The 19,835-nt window shown below is 41.0% G+C and overlaps 1 protein-coding gene across 2 annotated transcripts in view; it reads left to right on the top strand.

Annotated features, from left to right (window-relative positions):
* DOCK1 (dedicator of cytokinesis 1) overlaps positions 1 to 19,835 on the top strand; it is a 538,667-nt gene that overhangs the window by 42,550 nt on the left and 476,282 nt on the right. For both annotated transcript variants that reach the window (XM_065552235.1, XM_065552233.1), the window contains exon 2: positions 8,980 to 9,063. In XM_065552235.1, the coding sequence (XP_065408307.1) occupies positions 8,980 to 9,063 (84 nt within the window). The remainder of the gene's footprint in view (positions 1 to 8,979; positions 9,064 to 19,835) is intronic.

Below are 19,835 nucleotides of genomic sequence, written 5' to 3'. Positions count from 1 at the left end.
CTTCCTCTGTAATATCAGTAGCTAAACAGAATAATTCATTTTACAGGCCTGCCAGTTGACACCTTTCATGAGCAGAGAATTCACTTGCATGAGAGAGAAGACATAGATTCATAGATTCAAGGACTGGAAGGGACCTCAAGAGGTCATCGAGTCCAGTCCCCTGCCCGCATGGCAGGACCAAATACTGTCTAGACCATCCCTGATAGACATTTATCTAACCTACTCTTAAATATCTCCAGAGATGGAGATTCCACAACCTCCCTAGGCAATTTATTCCAGTGTTTAACCACCCTGACAGTTAGGAACTTTTTCCTAATGTCCAACCTAGACCTCCCTTGCTGCAGTTTAAGCCCATTGCTTCTTGTTCTATCCTTAGAGGCTAAGGTGAACAAGTTTTCTCCCTCCTCCTTATGACACCCTTTTAGATACTTGAAAACTGCTATCATGTTCCCTCTCAGTCTTCTCTTTTCCAAACTAAACAAACCCAATTCTTTCAGCCTTCCTTCATAGGTCATGTTCTCAAGACCTTTAATCATTCTTGTTGCTCTTCTCTGGACCCTTTCCAATTTCTCCACAGCTTTCTTGAAATGCGGTGCCCAGAACTGGACACAATACTCCAGCTGAGGCCTAACCAGAGCAGAGTAGAGCGGAAGAATGACTTCTCGTGTCTTGCTCACAACACACCTGCTAATATATCCCAGAATCATGTTTGCTTTTTTTGCAACGGCATCACACTGTTGACTCATATTTAGCTTGTGGTCCACTATAACCCCTAGATCCCTTTCTGCTGTACTCCTTCCTAGACAGTCTCTTCCCATTCTGTATGAGTGAAACTGATTTTTTCTTCCTAAATGGAGCACTTTGCATTTGTCTTTGTTAAACTTCATCCTGTTTAACTCAGACCATTTCTCCAATTTGTCCAGATCATTTTGAATTATGACCCTGTCCTCCAAAGCAGTTGCAATCCCTCCCAGTTTGGTATCATCCGCAAACTTAATAAGCTTGCTTTCTATGCCAATATCTAAGTCGTTAATGAAGATATTGAACAGAGCCGGTCCCAAAACAGACCCCTGCGGTACCCCACTTGTTATGCCTTTCCAGCAGGATTGGGAACCATTAATAACAACTCTCTGAGTACGGTTATCCAGCCAGTTATGCACCCACCTTATAGTAGCCCCATCTAAATTGTATTTGCCTAGTTTATCGGTAAGAATATCATGCGAGACCGTATCAAATGCCTTACTAAAGTCTAGGTATACCACATCCACAGCTTCTCCCTTATCCACAAGACTCGTTATCCTATCGAAGAAAGCTATCAGATTGGTTTGACATGATTTGTTCTTTACAAATCCATTCTGGCTGTTCCCTATCACCTTACCACCTTCCAAGTGTTTGCAGATGATTTCCTTAATTACTTGCTCCATTATCTTCCCTGGCACAAAAGTTAAACTAACTGGTCTGTAGTTTCCTGGGTTGTTTTTATTTCCCTTTTTATAGATGGGCACTATATTTGCCCTTTTCCAGTCTTCTGGAATCTCTCCCGTCTCCCATGATTTTCCAAAGATAATAGCTAGAGGCTCAGATACCTCCTCTATTAGCTCCTTGAGTATTCTAGGATGCATTTCATCAGGCCCTGGTGATTTGCAGGCATCTAACTTTTCTAAGTGATTTTTAACTTGTTCTTTTATTTTTTTTATCTGCTAAACCTACCCCCTTCCCATTAGCATTCACTATGTTAGGCATTCCTTCAGACTTCTCGGTAAAGACCGAAACAAAGAAGTCATTAAGCATCTCTTCCATTTCCAAGTTTCCTGTTACTGTTTCTCCCTCTTCACTAAGCAGTGGGCCTACCCTGTCTTTGGTCTTCCTCTTGCTTCTAATGTATTGATAAAAAGTCTTCTTCTTTCCTTTGATTCCTGTAGCTAGTTTGAGCTCATTTTGTGCCTTTGCCTTTCTAATCTTGCCCCTGCATTCCTGTGTTGTTTGCCTATATTCATCCTTTGTAATCCCTCCTAGTTTCCATTTTTTATATGACTCCTTTTTATTTTTTAGATCATGCAAGATCTCGTGGTTAAGCCAAGGTGGTCTTTTGCCACATTTTCTATCTTTCCTAACCAGCGGAATAGCTTGCTTTTGGGCCCTTAATAGTGTCCCTTTGAAAAACTGCCAACTCTCCTCAGTTGTTTTTCCCCTCAGTCTTGATTCCCATGGGGACCTTACCTATCAGCTCTCTGAGCTTACCAAAATCCGCCTTCCTGAAATCCATTGTCTTTATTTTGCTATTCTCCCTTCTACCCTTCCTTAGAATTTCAAACTCTATGATTTCATGATCACTTTCACCCAAGCTGCCTTCTACTTTCAAATTCTCAACGAGTTCCTCCCTATTTGTTAAAATCAAGTCTAGAACAGCTTCCCCCCTAGTAGCTTTTTCAACCTTCTGAAATAAAAAGTTGTCTGCAATGCAGTCCAAGAATTTGTTGGATAGTCTGTGCCCCGCTGTGTTATTTTCCCAACATATATCCGGATAGTTGAAGTCCCCCATCACCACCAAATCTTGGGCTTTGGATGATTTTGTTTTTAAAAAAGCCTCATCCACCTCTTCCACCTGGTTAGGTGGCCTGTAGTAGACTCCTAGCATGACATCACCCTTGTTTTTTACACCTTTTAGCCTAACTCAGAGACTCTCAACACTTCCATCTCCTATGTCCATCTGTACCTCAGTCCAAGTGTGTACATTTTTAATATATAAGGCAACACCTCCTCCCTTTTTCCCCTGTCTATCCTTCCTGAGCAAGCTGTACCCGTCCACACCAACATTCCAATCATGTGTATTATCCCACCAAGTTTCAGTGATGCCAACAATGTCATAGTTGTATTTATTTATTAGCACTTCCTGTTCTTCCTGCTTATTACCCATACTTCTCGCATTTGTATATAGGCATCTAAGATACTGGTTTGATCTTTCCTCCCAGTTTTGTCCTGACCCTCCTTTCTCTCTGCCAATATAGCCACACTCCCTCTCGTTTCTGACCCATCTCCCAGGTCTCCATGTGCCCCACTTACCTGTGGGCTTTGCTCACCTGTCCCCGTCGAACCTAGTTTAAAGCCCTCCTCACTAGGTTAGCCAGTCTGTGTCCAAATAGGGTCTTTCCCCTCTTCGAAAGGTGAACGCCATCTCTGCCTAGCAGTCCTTCCTCGAATAGCATCCCGTGGTCTAGGAAGCCAAAGCCCTCCTGGCAACACCATCTTCGCAGCCAGGCATTCACCTCCATGATGCATCTGTCTCTGCCCGGGCCCCTACCTTTGACAGGAAGAATCGAAGAGAGTACCACTTGCACTCCAAACTCCTTCACCTGTACTCCCAGAGCCCTGTAGTCACTCTTGATCCACCCAGTATCACACCGCGCAGTATCATTTGTGCCCACGTGGATGAGTAGCATGGGGTAGTAGTCAGAGGGCTGGATAATCCTCGACAATGCCTCTGTAACATTTCGGATACGGGCTCCCGACAGGCAGCATACCTCCCGAGATGAAATGTCAGGGCGACAGATGGGCACCTCCGTCCCCCTCAGCAGAGAGTCTCCGACTACCACTACCCTACGTTTCCTATTCGCAGTGGTGGCAGCAGACCTCCCAGCCTTAGGGGTACGAGGCTTCTCCTCCTTTACTGTAAGGGGTGATTCCTTCTTTCCTGTATCAAGAAGAGCATAACGGTTACCTATTACCACGGCGGGAGGGTTCGGAGCAGGGGTGGAGCACTGCCTGCTGCCAGAAGTAACCAGCTGCCAGTGTCCACCCTGAGCCATCTCCTCCTCCACCAGTGGTGTATCAGCAGTCCTGTGTACTGGGACAGCTACCTCAGCTGTCTCCCCATGGACACTGTCGAGGAATTGCTCGTGGATTTGGATGCTCCTCAACCTAGCCACCTCCTCCTGTAGCTCTCCCACCTGCTGCCTGACAGATTCCACCAGCAGGCACCTTTCACATTGGATGGTCCCCCCAGCCTGGATATCAGTAAGTGGAAATTGCAAGTTACAGTCTCTGCAAAACCACACCAGGATCTGGGTAGAAGCATCCATGCTCAGGCGCTCTGTCTGGCTACAGGCACAGGTGGAGGAGACAGAAGCAGTGCTGGCACAGGTGTTGCGGGTTTTCCTAACCATCGTAAGCCTCCCTCTGTCAAACTCCCGTCTGCAGCCCCCTGTCTGCTGAAAGGGTTGTTTAAGCAAGAAGCTTAGGTTTTAAGGGGAATAAAGGGAAAACAGATAGAACCAGCAACATGGATTTAATGTCTTTCATTCCTACCCACATGTGGGTTTTGTCCCATTAACATTGTTTAGTTGAGATGGGTAAAGGAAAACATTTGATCCAAAGATTTTAGACTTGGGTGCCTAAGGTTAAGCCCATAAATTCTTATTTAGCCGAAGGGAAAAATATCAAGACATCTTTATCTTAGCGATGCTGAGCACCCACAGATCCTTTTGATTTCAATCAGACCTACAAGTGCAGATCTGAAAATCAGACCACTTTCCCTTAGGAGTTTTAAGTATGAATTTAGGTGTCTAACGTTAGGCACCCAATCCTTAAAAATATGGCATTGGGCTGTACAAACTGTTAACACAGATAAACTGGAAAATTTCTGATGGCTCATAATCAAATAGAGTGTCCCTTGTACTGCTGTTTAGGAAACCAGACGTACCCATTGTTAACAGTTCACTATTCAGAACTGTTCACAAATTTTTTGTTAATGTTTTTTTCATGGAACGCTTTTGCTGAATAGCAGTTATGTTTTTAAAATGTCACGCTTCAGATATTTAGCAGAGGTTTCTGTTTTTAATTAAAAAGTGAAAATTTTTCACTATTTAAGGGTTAATTACATTGTCTGTGTTTGATGTCAGTAGAACTGTACTGTTCCCTAAAGTTTACATTAAATACTGCTGAAGTGCTTAGTTTCCAGTAAAAGTCTGCAATTTATTTTTGTGACAGTTCTATCGAAACATTTTATTTTGTTACCTTAAACAATCTCCTGTATTCCTTCAGAGTCCTGTAATAGGTGTCGTGTCTGCTGTTCCTTATTTGCTTTGTTTTATATTTTATGATGTTCATTTATATGTTACTGACATTTCATTTGCTAACTCTAAAGTCTACCTTTTGCAGAACAAAAGGTCAGTTGAAAAAGCAACCCATGTCGGGCTCCTCTGAATGTATCAAAGTGGAACTTAAAAAAAAAAAACATCAAAATCTCAAAGGGTAATTAAGAACTTTATTGTCAACAGTTACACTGTTTCAAGAAACAAGTCTATCTGGAAGCTAACGGAGACAGGGTGATAAATGGCTGACTACCATGAAAAACATGTTTTGATATGGTTCTTTCAGAAATGATTAAGGAAAACAGACTGAGCAATAAGATTCATGCCAATGAGATAATCATATTAAAAAAAATGGGAATAAGGGCTTTCCTTGTGATGCTGCCAAGCTCTGAAGTCTGTAAAAAGGTAGTGTAAACAGATTGCCCCCTTGGGGCGCACACACGCTTTTCATATTTGGAGTCTAGGCCTGTGAAGCCATATGAGGAGTTTGGCCTTTGTCATTTCATCATGATTATCAAATTCCTTAAAGTTGCCAGTTTGATTGAAGGGAATCTTAGTTATAATAGAGCAGTGAGAAAGCTTGAGCATTCAGTCTTGAATAAAGTTCTGTGTTTTAACAGCTTCATCAATAACTCGGCACAGGTTTTCAGGCATTTTCTTAACAGCATGATCTTGGCAGTATGTGAAACAAAGCCTGGAGGCATGAAGTTCAGTGTTTTGGATCTGTGTGACCAGGCTTTATTCTTACCTGTCTTCGCTATGGCACAATCCATGCGATTGCAATAAAGTAATCCTAGCACATACAGAAATCTTTACCTCCTGAAATGTTTTGAATAAGCTTTCCCCTGTTCTGTTTGTCCTAGCACAGCTTTATAAAATAGCAAGCCTTTCTGAAGGGAACTATTGGATACATAATTCTCATACCCTAGACCAGGAGCCCCCAAGCGCCCGCCAGGGCATCTAAGTACACCAGCGTACTGGCCGGCGGACAAGTATCCAACGAAATGCCGCTGAGAAGCAGCGTCATCCAGAGGCGTCGCTGCCAAAATGCCGCCGAAAATCTGGATGACGCTGCTTGTCGGCGTCATTTCGGCGGCGATGCCTATTGATGCCGCTTGTCGGCGGCATTTCAGCAGATGCTCATCTGCAGCCACGGTCCTCTGTGGCTCATTGTTTGGCGCCCGCCAGACGAAAAAGGTTGGGGACCACTGCCCTAAACTCTGTTCTTCACCAATGATGGAGGTTGCTTCATCTCTTTGAATTGCTAAGGGAATTTTTAACATAAGTTTTGAAAGCAATTGTTCTTGAAACATCCTCAGTCATGACGCTACCATGTTGAGCAACAGTGTTGTTTGAAAAAGCTGCTGTATTCAGTTTGGTATCTATTGGGCCTCCTATAACTTTTGAAGCCATATCTGTTGCATGGGATGCATTTTTCTACAAGATTGTGGAATTTGCAGAGATGCCAGATGTCTGAAATCTACTCTTGTTGGAATCCCTAGTTTGACCCAAAACAACAAAGGTTCAACTATTTTATTTCAAGTTTTGCTAAGAAAACAAGAACGGGGGGTGAACTTATTTCAGAAAATCACAGCTTCAAAGACTTCACTCTTTTTGTCAGCTAGCACTTCAGAAAACCTACTATAGTTTCTAAATAGTTGATGTAAAGTCGTATGTTTTACTTAATTGTGTTTCTGAATTTTTTTCTTTGAGTTGTCATTGGAACATCTTGCCACTGTCCATCTGATCAAAACAATTAATCTTTCTGAAATTACTCCTCAGACAGGAATGAGGACCAGCAGAGAATGAACAATGTATGCATGCAGTCATGTGAAGCTCAGCATTGCCCTTGAGCCTTAGCAATTTACAGCAGCTAACTTCCAGAGTTCATTTTAGGGACACTTTATCAGGGTCTGTAGGTGCATAGCTTGTACTATTTTTGTGTAAGCTAAATCTGGGTATACACTTGCACAGGTACAGGGTTCATTGGTGTTTTATTGGTTAGAGACTTTAGCAGCCTACTAGCTGGAGTTCACAAGTTATAATAAAATGACATTAAATTGACATTGATACCTTTACATGACTTGTGTATCTTTATCGCTTCATATTTATGGAATTTCTTTGCAAACCATTTATAATTTTTTGCATGATTTTCTGTGCTGCTGGCATTCGTTTGTTTGAAGGCCAGAAGAGACCATTGTGACCCTCTTGTCTGACCTCCTGTTGACACAGGCCATAGAACTTCCCCAAAATAATTCCTAGAGCATAGTTTTTAGAAGAATGCTAATGAATTGTATAGGTTTATGATGACATTTTGTTTGTTAATTTTTAAATGCAGACGGTTGTTGACTTGTCAAAGTGATTACAATACACAAGGAGGTACAATAAATGAAAGTATTACCAGAAGACATTTAGATGTATTCATAGTCTAATATGGTTTGAGAAGAACCTTTGCACTAGCAAACCCTTTTTTCCCCTTGTATCAGTTATTTTTATACTACTGTCAACTGTTTACACTGAATATAGCATGGATATGTCTACTAATTTAGTGCACGGCAAGCCGTGATGTGAACATACAGCGCTGTAGCTTGCTGTGCACTGAAGTGGTTGTGTTGCCTTGCTTCCATGTAATAAAAGTTCCATGTGCACATTATGGAACTTTTAGTATATGGTGGCAGGATCCACATGGCCATTTAGTGCATGGCAAACTAGAACGCTGTGGATTCACACTTCAGTTTGCCGAGCACTAAGTCTCCATTCAGCCAGCCCCTTACTGCTTATGATGCCTTGTGTGACCAAGGACGTTGTCAGTTGAACATTGACAGCAAGTGAATACTTGGATACTGCACTTCACCATTTACTGTAATCTGCCATATTAGGTACAATTATCTGGGACTGCTGGAAATTTCTGTGAAAACAAACACTCCTGGTAATTTTTTTTATGTCCAAGTTGAGCTTACATGAGCAGATTTTTAAAAAAACAACAACACTTCACTGTATGCACATAAATGTTTCCTCTTTATTGTTTGACAAATCTTCTGGATTAGTGGTAATTATAGGACAACATTGGTCTGCTGTCAGACAATCTGATACCAGTGATGGGTGAAGTGTAAGAACCTGAATAGAATAAAACAGAATCAGGGATACTGGCCTTCTCTTGCAAGTCAGGTGAGGGTTAAGGTATTTCACTCAAAATTTCATACCCTCTGCTTTTCATAACTAGCCTTTGCTAATAATGAACGTGCCTAATTTATATGCACAATTATTTAATCCCGGTTTTTGTTTTTAGGATATAGTATTGATGCAATAAAAGCGTAGTTTGTTAGTGTACGGCCTGAAACACAGATTGTTCTTTAGTATTTTAGTAATATTTTTTTAAAAATTCATAAATCAAGCTTTCTAAACATTTTACAAGTGTATCTGAATAAAGCTGTTATAAAGGTGACAGTGAAGGACAAAATAATATAGTTAATTCTAAAACCTCATGAGGTTAACACAAAGTATCTTTACATACTTTGTTAGGTTTGTTTTCCAGGATATACATATTTTTATGAAAAAAGCAAATCAGGAATTATATTTACAGTAACATGTATTGGTTCAAATAACAAATCTGTGACATAATTGCAAAAATATTTTGTCTAATTTGTGATGTTAGAAACTGAGTGAAAAGATGACTTGTGGCCTTTTTTTTTTTTTTTTTTTTTTGGTATGTCATATGAAGAAGTAGTGGATTAGAATAGTACTGAAGATATAGAAAGCCAGTATAAAATATTGTGTCAAGAGGCTGACTGTGGTGTAAAGTCACTTTCAAATGTGTAGAAGTAAAAATCAATAACTTGACAGTTGCGCTATTTTTCTGTGTGCTAATAACAGTATTCTCTCTTTCTAGCTTTCTATAATTATGATGCAAGGGGAGCAGATGAACTTTCCTTACAAATAGGTGACACCGTACATATATTAGAAACATATGAAGGTAAGTAAAACACATATTTGATTTAAAACCATTGTTCATACAGTCACACTGCTCTTGTGTGTGTGATTATAACATATCATTCTATTTTAGCAGATGGTGAACTACTATTTTTTTCATGACTAATAAAATGTTGTATTGGGGACAGAATTAACAAGTGCTACATGTAAATGAAGAGGCAGGTGATAAAATACCTAATGAATATCTTTTTCTGAATGCACAATTTCTTTTTCTATGCAAGATAAATGTTCTCTCACCCTTAATTTGTATGGATCAATGGTAACATCTGTTGAGTGGTTAGCGAAATGATAGATGTTCTCTAGATATCTTCAGATAATGCACAAGACCTGTCTGCTTCTTAATGGTGTTAATTTGAATTTGAAAGTTATTTACCCTCTAAATTATTCATATCTCTTTGTAAAATAGATACATTTGCTACTGTGCGACTTATTCAGTCAACATTTAAAAATAAATAAAATGTGGTATATTAATTTTGATGAGAACTAGTAGCAATATTGCATACAACATAAATTTCAGTTAGTACTTCTCCTTGATTCCCATAAAATAGTAATTTATCTTGAGAAATATTTAATTTGAGAATGAGGGAAAATTCTTAGTTTTGCTGCTGTTGAGTGATCAAATAGCAATGATTAAGTACAACCTTCTTTTTTTGGGGTCACATATCCTTGATTTCTCATTCATTCAGTCAGTTGTATGATGTGTCTTAGAAGAGAAGCAGTGATCTAGATGGCTTTTGTGTTAGAAAATTAGAAATCATCACAGTAATAGGATAACTTTCTGTATTTTGGATATGTGATTTGCCTTTGTACATGGGTTTAAAATTTCCGCTTGTCACTGCCAAAGAATCTGTTAGGGAAGAAAAATTAATACTGGTGGTAAGTTTGTTTTAGAAATTGGATTCAAGGTGATTTTTATTATGTAGATCTATTAAAATAGGAAAGTTGCTAATTAGATCAACTAACCTTAATTTGGTTAACATATACAATGAATATACTAACTGTTCATCAGCTAGCAATTTGTTAATGAATTCAGTTTGCACTAGCAGTAAATGACCCCTGATACTGTCAAAGCTGCAGAGAGGGAATCTGTCCACTGAAAATTAATCTGCATACTCTGTACTTTAAATATTTACAGTTTTATTATACATTTCTTTTAAATACACATGTAAACAGGAATATTTGAATGCTGTACAATTATACATAATTATAATATATAGTGCCCATCTTTAAAAAGAGAAATAAGGACAATGCGGGGAATTACAGACCAGTCAGCTTAACTTCTGTACTCGGAAAGGTAATGGAGCAAATAATTAAGCAATCAATTTGCAAACACCTAGAAGATAATAAGGTGATAAGTAACAGTCAGCATGGATTTGTTGAGAACAAATCGTGTCAAACCAACCTTTCTTTGACAGGGTAACAAGCCTTGTGGATAGGGGGGAAGCGGTAGATGTGGTATATCTTGACTTTAGTAAGGCTTTTGATACTGTCTCACATGACCTTCTCATAAACAAAATAGGGAAATACAACCTAGATGGAGCTACTATAAGGTGGGTGCATAACTAGTTAGAAAATCATTCCCAGAGAGTAGTTATCAGTGGTTCACAAGCATGCTAGAAGGGCATAATGAGTGGGGTCCCATAGGGATCGGTTCTGGGTCCGGTTCTGTTCAATATCTTCATCAGTGAATTTAGATAATGCCATAGAGAGTACACTTATAAAGTTTGTGGATGATACCAAGCTGGGAGGAGTTGCAAGTGCTTTGGAGGATAGAATTAAAATTCAAAATGATCTGGACAAACTGGAGAAATGGTCTGAAGTAAATAGGATGAAATTCAATAAGGACAAATGCAAAGTACTCCACTTAGGAAGGAACAATCAGTTGCACACAGGCAAAATGGGAAATGACTGCCTAGGAAGGAGTACTGCGGAAAGGGATCTGGGGGGTCATAGTGGATCACAAGCCAAATATGAGTCAACAGTATAACGCTGTTGCAAAAAAAGCAAACACCATTCTAGGATGTATTAGCAGCAGTATTGTAAGCAAGACACAAGAAGTAATTCTTCCGCTATACTCCGTGCTGATTAGGCCTCAACTGGAATATTGTGTCCAGTTGTAGGTGCTACATTTCAGGAAAGATGTGGACAAATTGGAGAGAGTCCAGAGAAGAGGAACAAAAATGATTAAAGGTCTAGAAAACATGACCTATGAGGGAAGATTGAAAAATTGGTTTCTTTAGTCTGGAGAAGAGAAAACTGAGAGGGGACATAACAGTTTTCAAGTACATAAAAGGTTGTTACAAGGAGGAGGGAGAAAAATTGTTCTTAACCTCTGAGGATAGGACGAGAAGCAATGGGCTTAAATTGTAGCAAGGGCGGTTTAGGTTATACATTAGGAAAAACTTCGTAACTGTCAGAGTGGTTAAGCACTGTAGTAAATTGCCTAGGGAGGTGGTGGAATCTCCATCATTGGGGATATTTAAGAGCAGGTTGGACAAACACCTGTCAGGGATGGTCTAGATAATACTTAGTCCTGCCTTGAGTGCAGGGGACTGGACTAGATGACCTCTCGAGGTCCCCTCCAGTTCTTTGATTTTATGATTTCTATGATAATGGATGCATTTTCCTAATATGTGAATAACACTGATGCTTGGACAGCATGTTTAAAGCTTGCCTGTGACACAGGTAGCATCTGTCTATCATAGATGTGTAAAATTTTATACTTTTTGAACCCCCTGCATGCTTCAGATGAAATGGGACAAGTGAGATGACTCACTTTTCCCTAGACTGGATAATAGAATGACCTTCACACATACATCTAATGGTTATTAGGCCTCAACAGTGCTGGCTGGGTTTATTTAAAAAGAAGTTCAAATAAAATAATGTTCCTCCAAAGGCTGATCTGCTTCCTACCATGCTTGATCATTACTCATCCTCTGTATTGGGAAATAGGAGGCTATAATCCTTAGTTCTGTCATTCAAAGGAGCAGCCACTTCCAAGCAGTTTTTCCACCTGTTTGATCTGCTGGTCACGCCTTTAAAACAATATTCAGACTGTACCCTTCTAAACTTTCTCAGCATTTGCACTAATCTTGTTTCCCAGATACCCTAAATAGAAACTTGTTAAATCACCGACATCCTATAATTAACCTGTCTCCTGTCAGTTTCCTGGCAGTTGTGATGCAGTAAAATGGGACTTGTGATGCTGATAATAGGAAAGTGTGTCAGAAAAATTCTTTGACCTTCCGGGTGCATGTTTTGCCTAAGAGTTGAGGTTTTGCTTCCCAGCTTTTTGCACAAATTTCTTAACTAAATGAATTAGTGATTTTGACTTAAGCTGCTGCCTAATCTCAAACTTAATTGTTGCTTTATTATGACAGTAGAAATAAAAACCTCTACATTAATGTGTTTTATTGCTGTCAGGAACAGAGAGAAACAATGCAAAAGTTTTGGTTTCCTGATTTTTGTCCAAGAGTTATTTTTACTGTCACTACCAAGCATAAACTTTTAAAAGAAAAAAAAAAGACATTGATGTCAGTTGCACAAGAGTATTGGTATCCCATTGAAATGTTCTACAAATGCCCTTATATAATAGTCCTTTTAGAATTCTGTGCTGACCTGCATGGGTCAGCTTTTTTTTTTTTTTTTTAAATCTCTGCACTAGGTACTCCTAAACTCTCTTAATAAATAGCACACACAAAGGTAGTTTGCTGGTGGTTTGCTATCTCTGTTTGACTCTCTGTGGATCACCACCTTGTAGTGGTGGAGAAGCTTGCGTGTCTCAATGACCCCAAGAGCGATGCTGCCTGGAGTACATGGCAGAACGGTCAAGGGCGAGGTTCCAGACAAAGTGTGATCCAAGAAGTCCCTAACAGCAGAGCAGACGGAGGATAACTGCACAGTGGAGGTGAAACTGTTGTGTAATGTTACAACGGCTGTGAAGGTGGATGAAGGCTGCAGCAAATAGGGGATTTCCAATCGTCACGGTGTCCATGCCATTGGTTTCAAGTCCTCTATCTGTCAAGGGTAGTGTGGTGACTGTTGTGCACTAGTCTCCCCACTTTAAAAGAAGTCCCGCACAGGCATCTTCCAGTTTTTAGGAAAATAACATTTGCACAAGTCAAAAGTCCGGTGGCGATCGGTGAGTGGCGACGGGAACAGGACAGTGAAATCCGGAAGTTCCTAGTCACAGACCAACACACAGGCGGTGGGTGTGTGATATAGTCGTCTTGCTCGAGGATTGAGGCGGGTCGAGCATCTTGGCAGCTGCATCTACGACTGAGCAGTCCTTTTTAGGATCCACTCTGCTCACCCCACATGGGGAGGGGGTTAGAAAAGGTACCCTAAAAATAGCCTTGCCTCTGTTTCTCCTGGCTGGATAGCCGCATCCAGCAGGATCATCACCTAAGCAATCGAAAATGTAAGAAACTTTTCAACTTTGGAACTTGGAATGTACGTACCCTGATGGACAACTCAAACAGCGACTGTCCAGAGTGACGTACAGCCATTATTGCTTGTGAATTGAGTCGGTTTAACATCGATATTGCTGCTTTGTCCAAAAGTAGAAGAGCTAATGAAGGACAGGGTGAGGGAGGAGAAAGGAGAATACACCTACTTCCGGAAGGGAAAATCTATAGATGAACCCCAATTGCGTGGAGTGGGCTTGCTATAAAGAACAAGCTTGTAAGTTGCCTCTCTGAGGTACCAGTTGGCATCAATGAGCGGTTTATGAAACTCCGACTGAGGCTCACCAAAAATCAACAGGCAACTATTGCCAGCGCCTATGCACCAACACTGGAAGCTGATGAGAATGTAAAGGAAGATTTTTATTCTCAGTTGGAAGCCGTTTTATCAGAGACCCCTACAGCAGACAAGATCATCCTTCTGGGGAATTTCAATGCATGTGTTGGATGAGACTCAGACCTGTGGAAGGGAACAACCGGGAAAGAAGGAGCTGGCAAAAGTAATTCAAATGGAATTCTGCTCGTGACCAAGTGTGCTGAACATGAACTTATTATTACAAACGCCCTTTTCTGACTGTAGGAAAAGTTCAAAACATCTTGGAAATACCCACTGTCAAAGCACTGGCATCTCCTCGACTACGTCATAGTTCATACCCGAGATTGTAGTGACGTACTTCTCACAAGAGCAATGACAAGTGCTGATGACTGTTGGACTGATCATCGCCTTATTTGATCCACAATGAAAAATAAGGTCGCTCCCAAATGGAGGCTGCAAAAGAAGCAGGTCAGATGCAAACTGAAGGTTCAAGACTTGAAGGACCCTCTTAAGCATAACCACTTCCAAGCAGTCTTAGAAGAAAAGCTCCCATCAGAGTTTCCAGAAGAAATTGAGGAACATTGGAGCCAGTTGAAAGAAGTAATCATCAATGCCTGTGAGGAAACCATAGGCTACCACACCAGAAAACATCAGGACTGGTTTGACGAGAATGATGCTGAAATTGATGAGTTTCTCAATGAGAATAGAATGGCATTTCATGCTTGGCAGAATGACATAAATTATAATATAAAGAAAGAAGCCCATGCCAAGGCGAGGATGGAAGTACAACGTAAAACCAGAGAACTTAAGAACAAATGGTGGACTGAGAAAGCGCAAGAACTCCAACATCTCGTGGACATCCACAATACATGTGGTTTCTGTAGTGCCACCAAGGCTGTTTATGGGCCAATTTGTCATGGTATGAATCCTCTTTGCTCTAAGGATGAACCACACTTCTGAAGGACAACAAAGCCATCAATTCTCACTGGAAAGAACATTTTGAAGATCTCCTTAACCATAATTCTATGGTTGTAGATGAAGTGCCTGAGCGAATCCCTCAGTGACCATTTAGAGACTAGCTCGGAGACCCTCCCAATTTTTATGAGGTGCACAATGCCACCATGCAGATGAAGAACAACAAGGCAGCAGATCTAGATGGGATCCCTGCTGAAATCTTCAAAAACGGTGGACCAGAGCTAATTCGGCAGCTTATCCTTAAAATCTGGATAAAGGAGGAGATACCCAATGAAATGAGGGATGCCTTGATTGTCACCCTCTTCAAGAAAGGGGATAAAGTGGATTGTGGAAATCATCGTGGTATCTCCCTCCTAGCCACTGCAGGCAAAGTTCTGGCGCGGATCCTTGCAACCTGTCTTCTGTCCCTGTCAGAAGAAATTTTACCAGAGTCACAAAGTGGTTTCCAACCATATCGTGGAACCGCGGATATGATCTTCACAAAATGGCAGCTGCAAGAAAAGTGTCGGGAGCAAAACCGACCACTGTACATGGCTTTTATTGATCTAACTAAAGCCTTTGATTCAGCGAATCACCGTGCCCTCTGGACTGTACTTTCTAAGATTGGATGTCCTGATAAATATATCAATGTCCTAAAATTGCTTCATGATAACATGAAAGCAACTGTTCTGAGCAGCACTGGCTCCCAGAGTGAAGTACAAACAGGAGTCAAACAGGGCTGTATCATTGCTCCTTTGCGGTTTTTATTGCTGTCATTCTTTACCTAATTACTGGGAAGTTTACAGCTGGCATTGAAATCAGTTACAGAATGGATGGAAAGCTTTTCAGGCTTAGCAGGCTGAAAGCCAAGAGTAAGATTTCCACAACATCTATTGTGGAACTCCAGTATGCTGATGACAATGCAATCTTTGCCCACTCTGAAAAAGATCTTCAAACGATCTTGAATGTGTTTGCCGATGTTTACGCATGTCTTGGTCTCACTCTTAATATCAAGAAGACTAAAGTGCTCTATAGCCCTCTCCAAATGAGGTATTACATGCCCCATCTATCAAAATCAATGGAGTGGCACTGGAGAATGTCGATTATTTCCTCTACCTTGGAAGTCATCTTTCATCCAAGGCAGATATTGATGCAGAAATTCAACATCACCCGAGCTGTGCCAGTGTAGCTCTTTCTCGTTTACGGCACAGGGTCTTTAAAGATCACGACATTCGAACAGACACCAAGTTTCTTGTTTATCAAGCCATTATTCTCCCAACCCTATTGTATGGGTCCGAAACTTGGACAACCTATAGACACCACTTGAAAGTCCTTGAAAGGCACCATCAATGCTGCCTTCATAAGATTCTGAAGATCAAATGGGAAGACAGGCGCACCAATATTAGTGTTCTGGAAGAGGCAAAGACCACTAGTATCGAGGCAATGATCATCCATCAGCAATTCTGCTGGACTGGTCATGTTGTCCAGATGCCAGACCATCGCATCCCAAAGCAGGTCCTGTTTGCTCAGCTGAAAGAAGGGTACTGTAACGTGGGTGGACAATGGAAGCGTTATAAGGATTTGCTGAAGGACAACCTAAAAAAATGTAATATTGACATTAATACCTGGGAGACACTTGCCCAGATCGCTTAAAATGGAGTGAAGTCCTATGTGATGGTCCCCTGCATTTTTAACTTTCTCGACGATAAGCCGAAGAGGACAAGAGGCACAGGAGAAAGGAGAGAGTGTTCTCCAGTCATGGTCAACAGCCTCCTGCTGAGCCTGAAAATATCTGCCCTCATTGTAATAGAACTTGTGGTTCAAGGATTGGCCTTATTAGCCACCAGAGGACCCATAACTCCCAAGGAAGATGATCATACTCGGTAACGAGTGATCACCCATCATCATCTCTGATTTTTTTTTTTTTAAACTAATCCTCCAGACTAAATTACACTATTCTGGAATCCTACTGTATGCTTAAGGACATTAATATCTTGTGTACATAACTCCTTGGTGACCCACTCCTACCCCCCCTTAGAACATGTGATTGTCATAATCTGCTGTTGCTGTCTTGAAGTTTGCACTCTTAATAAACATTGTTGTATGGATCCCTTTATATCTAATTTATTATTATAAAATACTATACACATTCATAAGGTGTCAGCCACTTGGGTGTCTAGGCCTCACTTAAGCATATGCCTAAGGGCTTTCCAAGGCTCTGGTTTTATTTTTCTTTTTTCTAATATCTGTGCTGGATTCTTTCTCCAGCTTCTATCTCCATGATCTTTTTCAGTCTAGCAATACAGATGCAGAGCAGGGGAGGGAAAAATAATTAAAAGGATTCAGTTGCACCATCTGTAATGACACTTTGCAGTCATCCATAGGAGGATCACTCATCCTAATGTGCCTCAGTCTGTACTATATTTTGATCATGTGTGCCAGGACATGCTTTACAATTTGTTGGTCTGAAGTTTTTTTGTTAGTCATGCAGAGTTACCGTAATGGCATATGCAAATCAGATAATTGTGCATGCCAAAGGAATTGGTCATTTAGATACAAATCAGTAATTGCACACAAAATAGCTATGCAGTTGCTTACAGACCTTGTTTTAAAACAGGGGTGGGCAAACTATGGCCCGGGGGCCACATCCGGCCCTCAAGCTCCCACCAGGAAGTGGGGTCTGGGGCTTGCCCCACTCCGACACGCCAACCGGGGAGCAGGGTCAGGGTCTTGCCCCACTCCGAATGGCTCCGGGAAGTAACGGTATGTCCCTCCTCCAGCTCCTACACATGGGGGCAGCCAGGGGGCTCTGCACCCTGCCCCCGCCCCAAGCGCTGCCCCCGCAGCTCACATTGGTTGGGAACTACAGTCAAGGAGAGTTGCAGGGGGGGCGCCTGCGGACAGGGTAGCACACGGAGCCACCTGGCCGCATCTCCGCATCGGAGCTGGAGAGAGGACATGTCGCTGTTTCTGGGAGCTGCTTGAGGTAAGTGCTGCCCAGAGCCTGACCCCCTCCTGTGCCCCAACCTCCTGCCCGAGCCCTGATCCCCTTCCCGCCCTCTAAACCCCTTGATCCCAGAGTGGAGTACCCTCCTACACCCCAAACCTCTCATCCCCAGCCCCACCCCAGAGCCTGCACCCTCAGCCAGAGCCCTCCTGCATCCCAACCCCAATTTTGTGAGCATTCATGGCCCGCCATGCAATTTCCGTACCTAGATGTGGCCCTCAGGTCAAAAAGTTTGCCCATCCCGTTTTAAAATCATGTCCAGTATTTTTTCTTCTTCTCCTTAAATGATATGATGGGTGAAGGTGCTGAGGATAGTCAAATGAAGAATTTGGAGCAAGCACAAGAAATTATAATTCCATTTATTAACGTTACCATTAATATGCTTCATTTTGAGTTACAATGATCCCATTTTTAAACAAGGTTTTGTGGTGCTAGTGGGGGCTCCATGGCCAAATTTGCTCCTTTGGAAGCAAATCTTTCTCATGACCAGATACATTAACCATTTAAGGACTAGATTTTTGTTGTTGTTGTTTTGTTTTAAGATGGAGCCTCCCTTGATTTGCTCTTCATTGGTCTGATAAAACAGCTGCTTTCTCCACTTAACCACATTCTCCTTGCCACAAGATTGATCATTGGGTATTAACTATGGGACAGAAGATTCTACCTCTGTCTCGTGATTTCATCTAAAAAGTACAGAGAAGAAGACACATCTAACATTGTTAAACAAGTTGTGAATGTTGCCGTTTTCCTGTCTACTTATTCCATGCTTTGGAATATTTTCCTCTGTTTCCTTTCCAGACCAAGGCTGATAAAACCATACTATATCTCCTACTGTGAAAAATTAATTTATTTTTTTATAGTAAATAACTTGCCAGGAAGATTTCATTTCAACAGCCATCAGCAAAGATATTCTTAATTTTGAATCTGAGTTTTGGACAAGTAGCTCTAAAACTGACTTATCTTTGTCTCTATTCTCCACCACAATAAGACGATCATCCATCTGTTTTGGAGGTTTATCTCTGCAACCCTTCCCACTCAATATTCTAGGGAAAGGGAGGAGGGAAAGTAAAATGGGCTTACTACTCAGATTAGGACGCTATAAAAAGCTAACTTGAACGACAGAACTGATGGATATTACATGGGGGGGTCACGAGCTGTCAGCCTCCACCCCAAACCCCGCTTTGTTTCCAACATTTATAATGGTGTTAAATATATTAAAAAGTGTTTTTAATTTATAAGGGGGGGTTGCACTCAGATGCTTGCTATGTGAAAGGGGTCATCAGTACAAAAGTTTTTGAGAACCACTGGTTTAATCTGATTTGGGGACCTTGCCTCATGTTCACCTGTAATGGCCATTTCAAGTTTTTAGGGGATATTTATCCTGCTTGATTTAGATGACTGTGTAACAAAGAGAAGGCACTGTTTAGGACAAAGTACAGTACTGGGATTGTATATCATTTAATGTTCTGCAGAGTGGGCTAGTGAAATCTAGTGTGTGTGCATGTTAGGTTTTTCTCACTTGGGATTATTTTGGACACATACCTAAAAATAAATTAAATCTTACAACATTGGTCATGGGACATTCTAAAAAGTTTAGGCATAGTTCGCAACATAATTAAAAGATTTTCAAAATCCAGGTCACCTTGGGAATCATTTGAGGCTTGGGCCAGTTTTCCCATTACTGATATTTGCCTAAAACAAAGTGCCAATAAAAGAGTCCATTGAGGAAATTTTGTAATTTCTCTAATATGGTCTTCATTTAGCCACATGAGGGTAAATGTTTGCCATCGCTGCTTTAGACAAAAAACAAACCAGGTTTCTAAATTGAGCAAAGTATCATCTTAAATTAAATCTAATTGCACACAAAGTAAACTACATTAAAAATATTATTAAGGTTGCAAAATCAAGCACTCAGAAGTTAGGAAATGCCAGAGTTAATGTTGCCAGTGCAAGCTTAATCTGGCCCCTTTGTGCATATGCAATAATAATCTTAAATTACACAGTCATGTACTATT

This window comes from Chrysemys picta, chromosome 7 (genome assembly GCF_011386835.1).
Source record: "Chrysemys picta bellii isolate R12L10 chromosome 7, ASM1138683v2, whole genome shotgun sequence".
In the NCBI taxonomy this organism is placed as follows: Eukaryota; Metazoa; Chordata; order Testudines; family Emydidae; genus Chrysemys; species Chrysemys picta.
The sequence above is the reverse complement of the archived record's forward strand: the minus strand, read 5'-3'. Positions and strand labels throughout refer to the sequence as shown.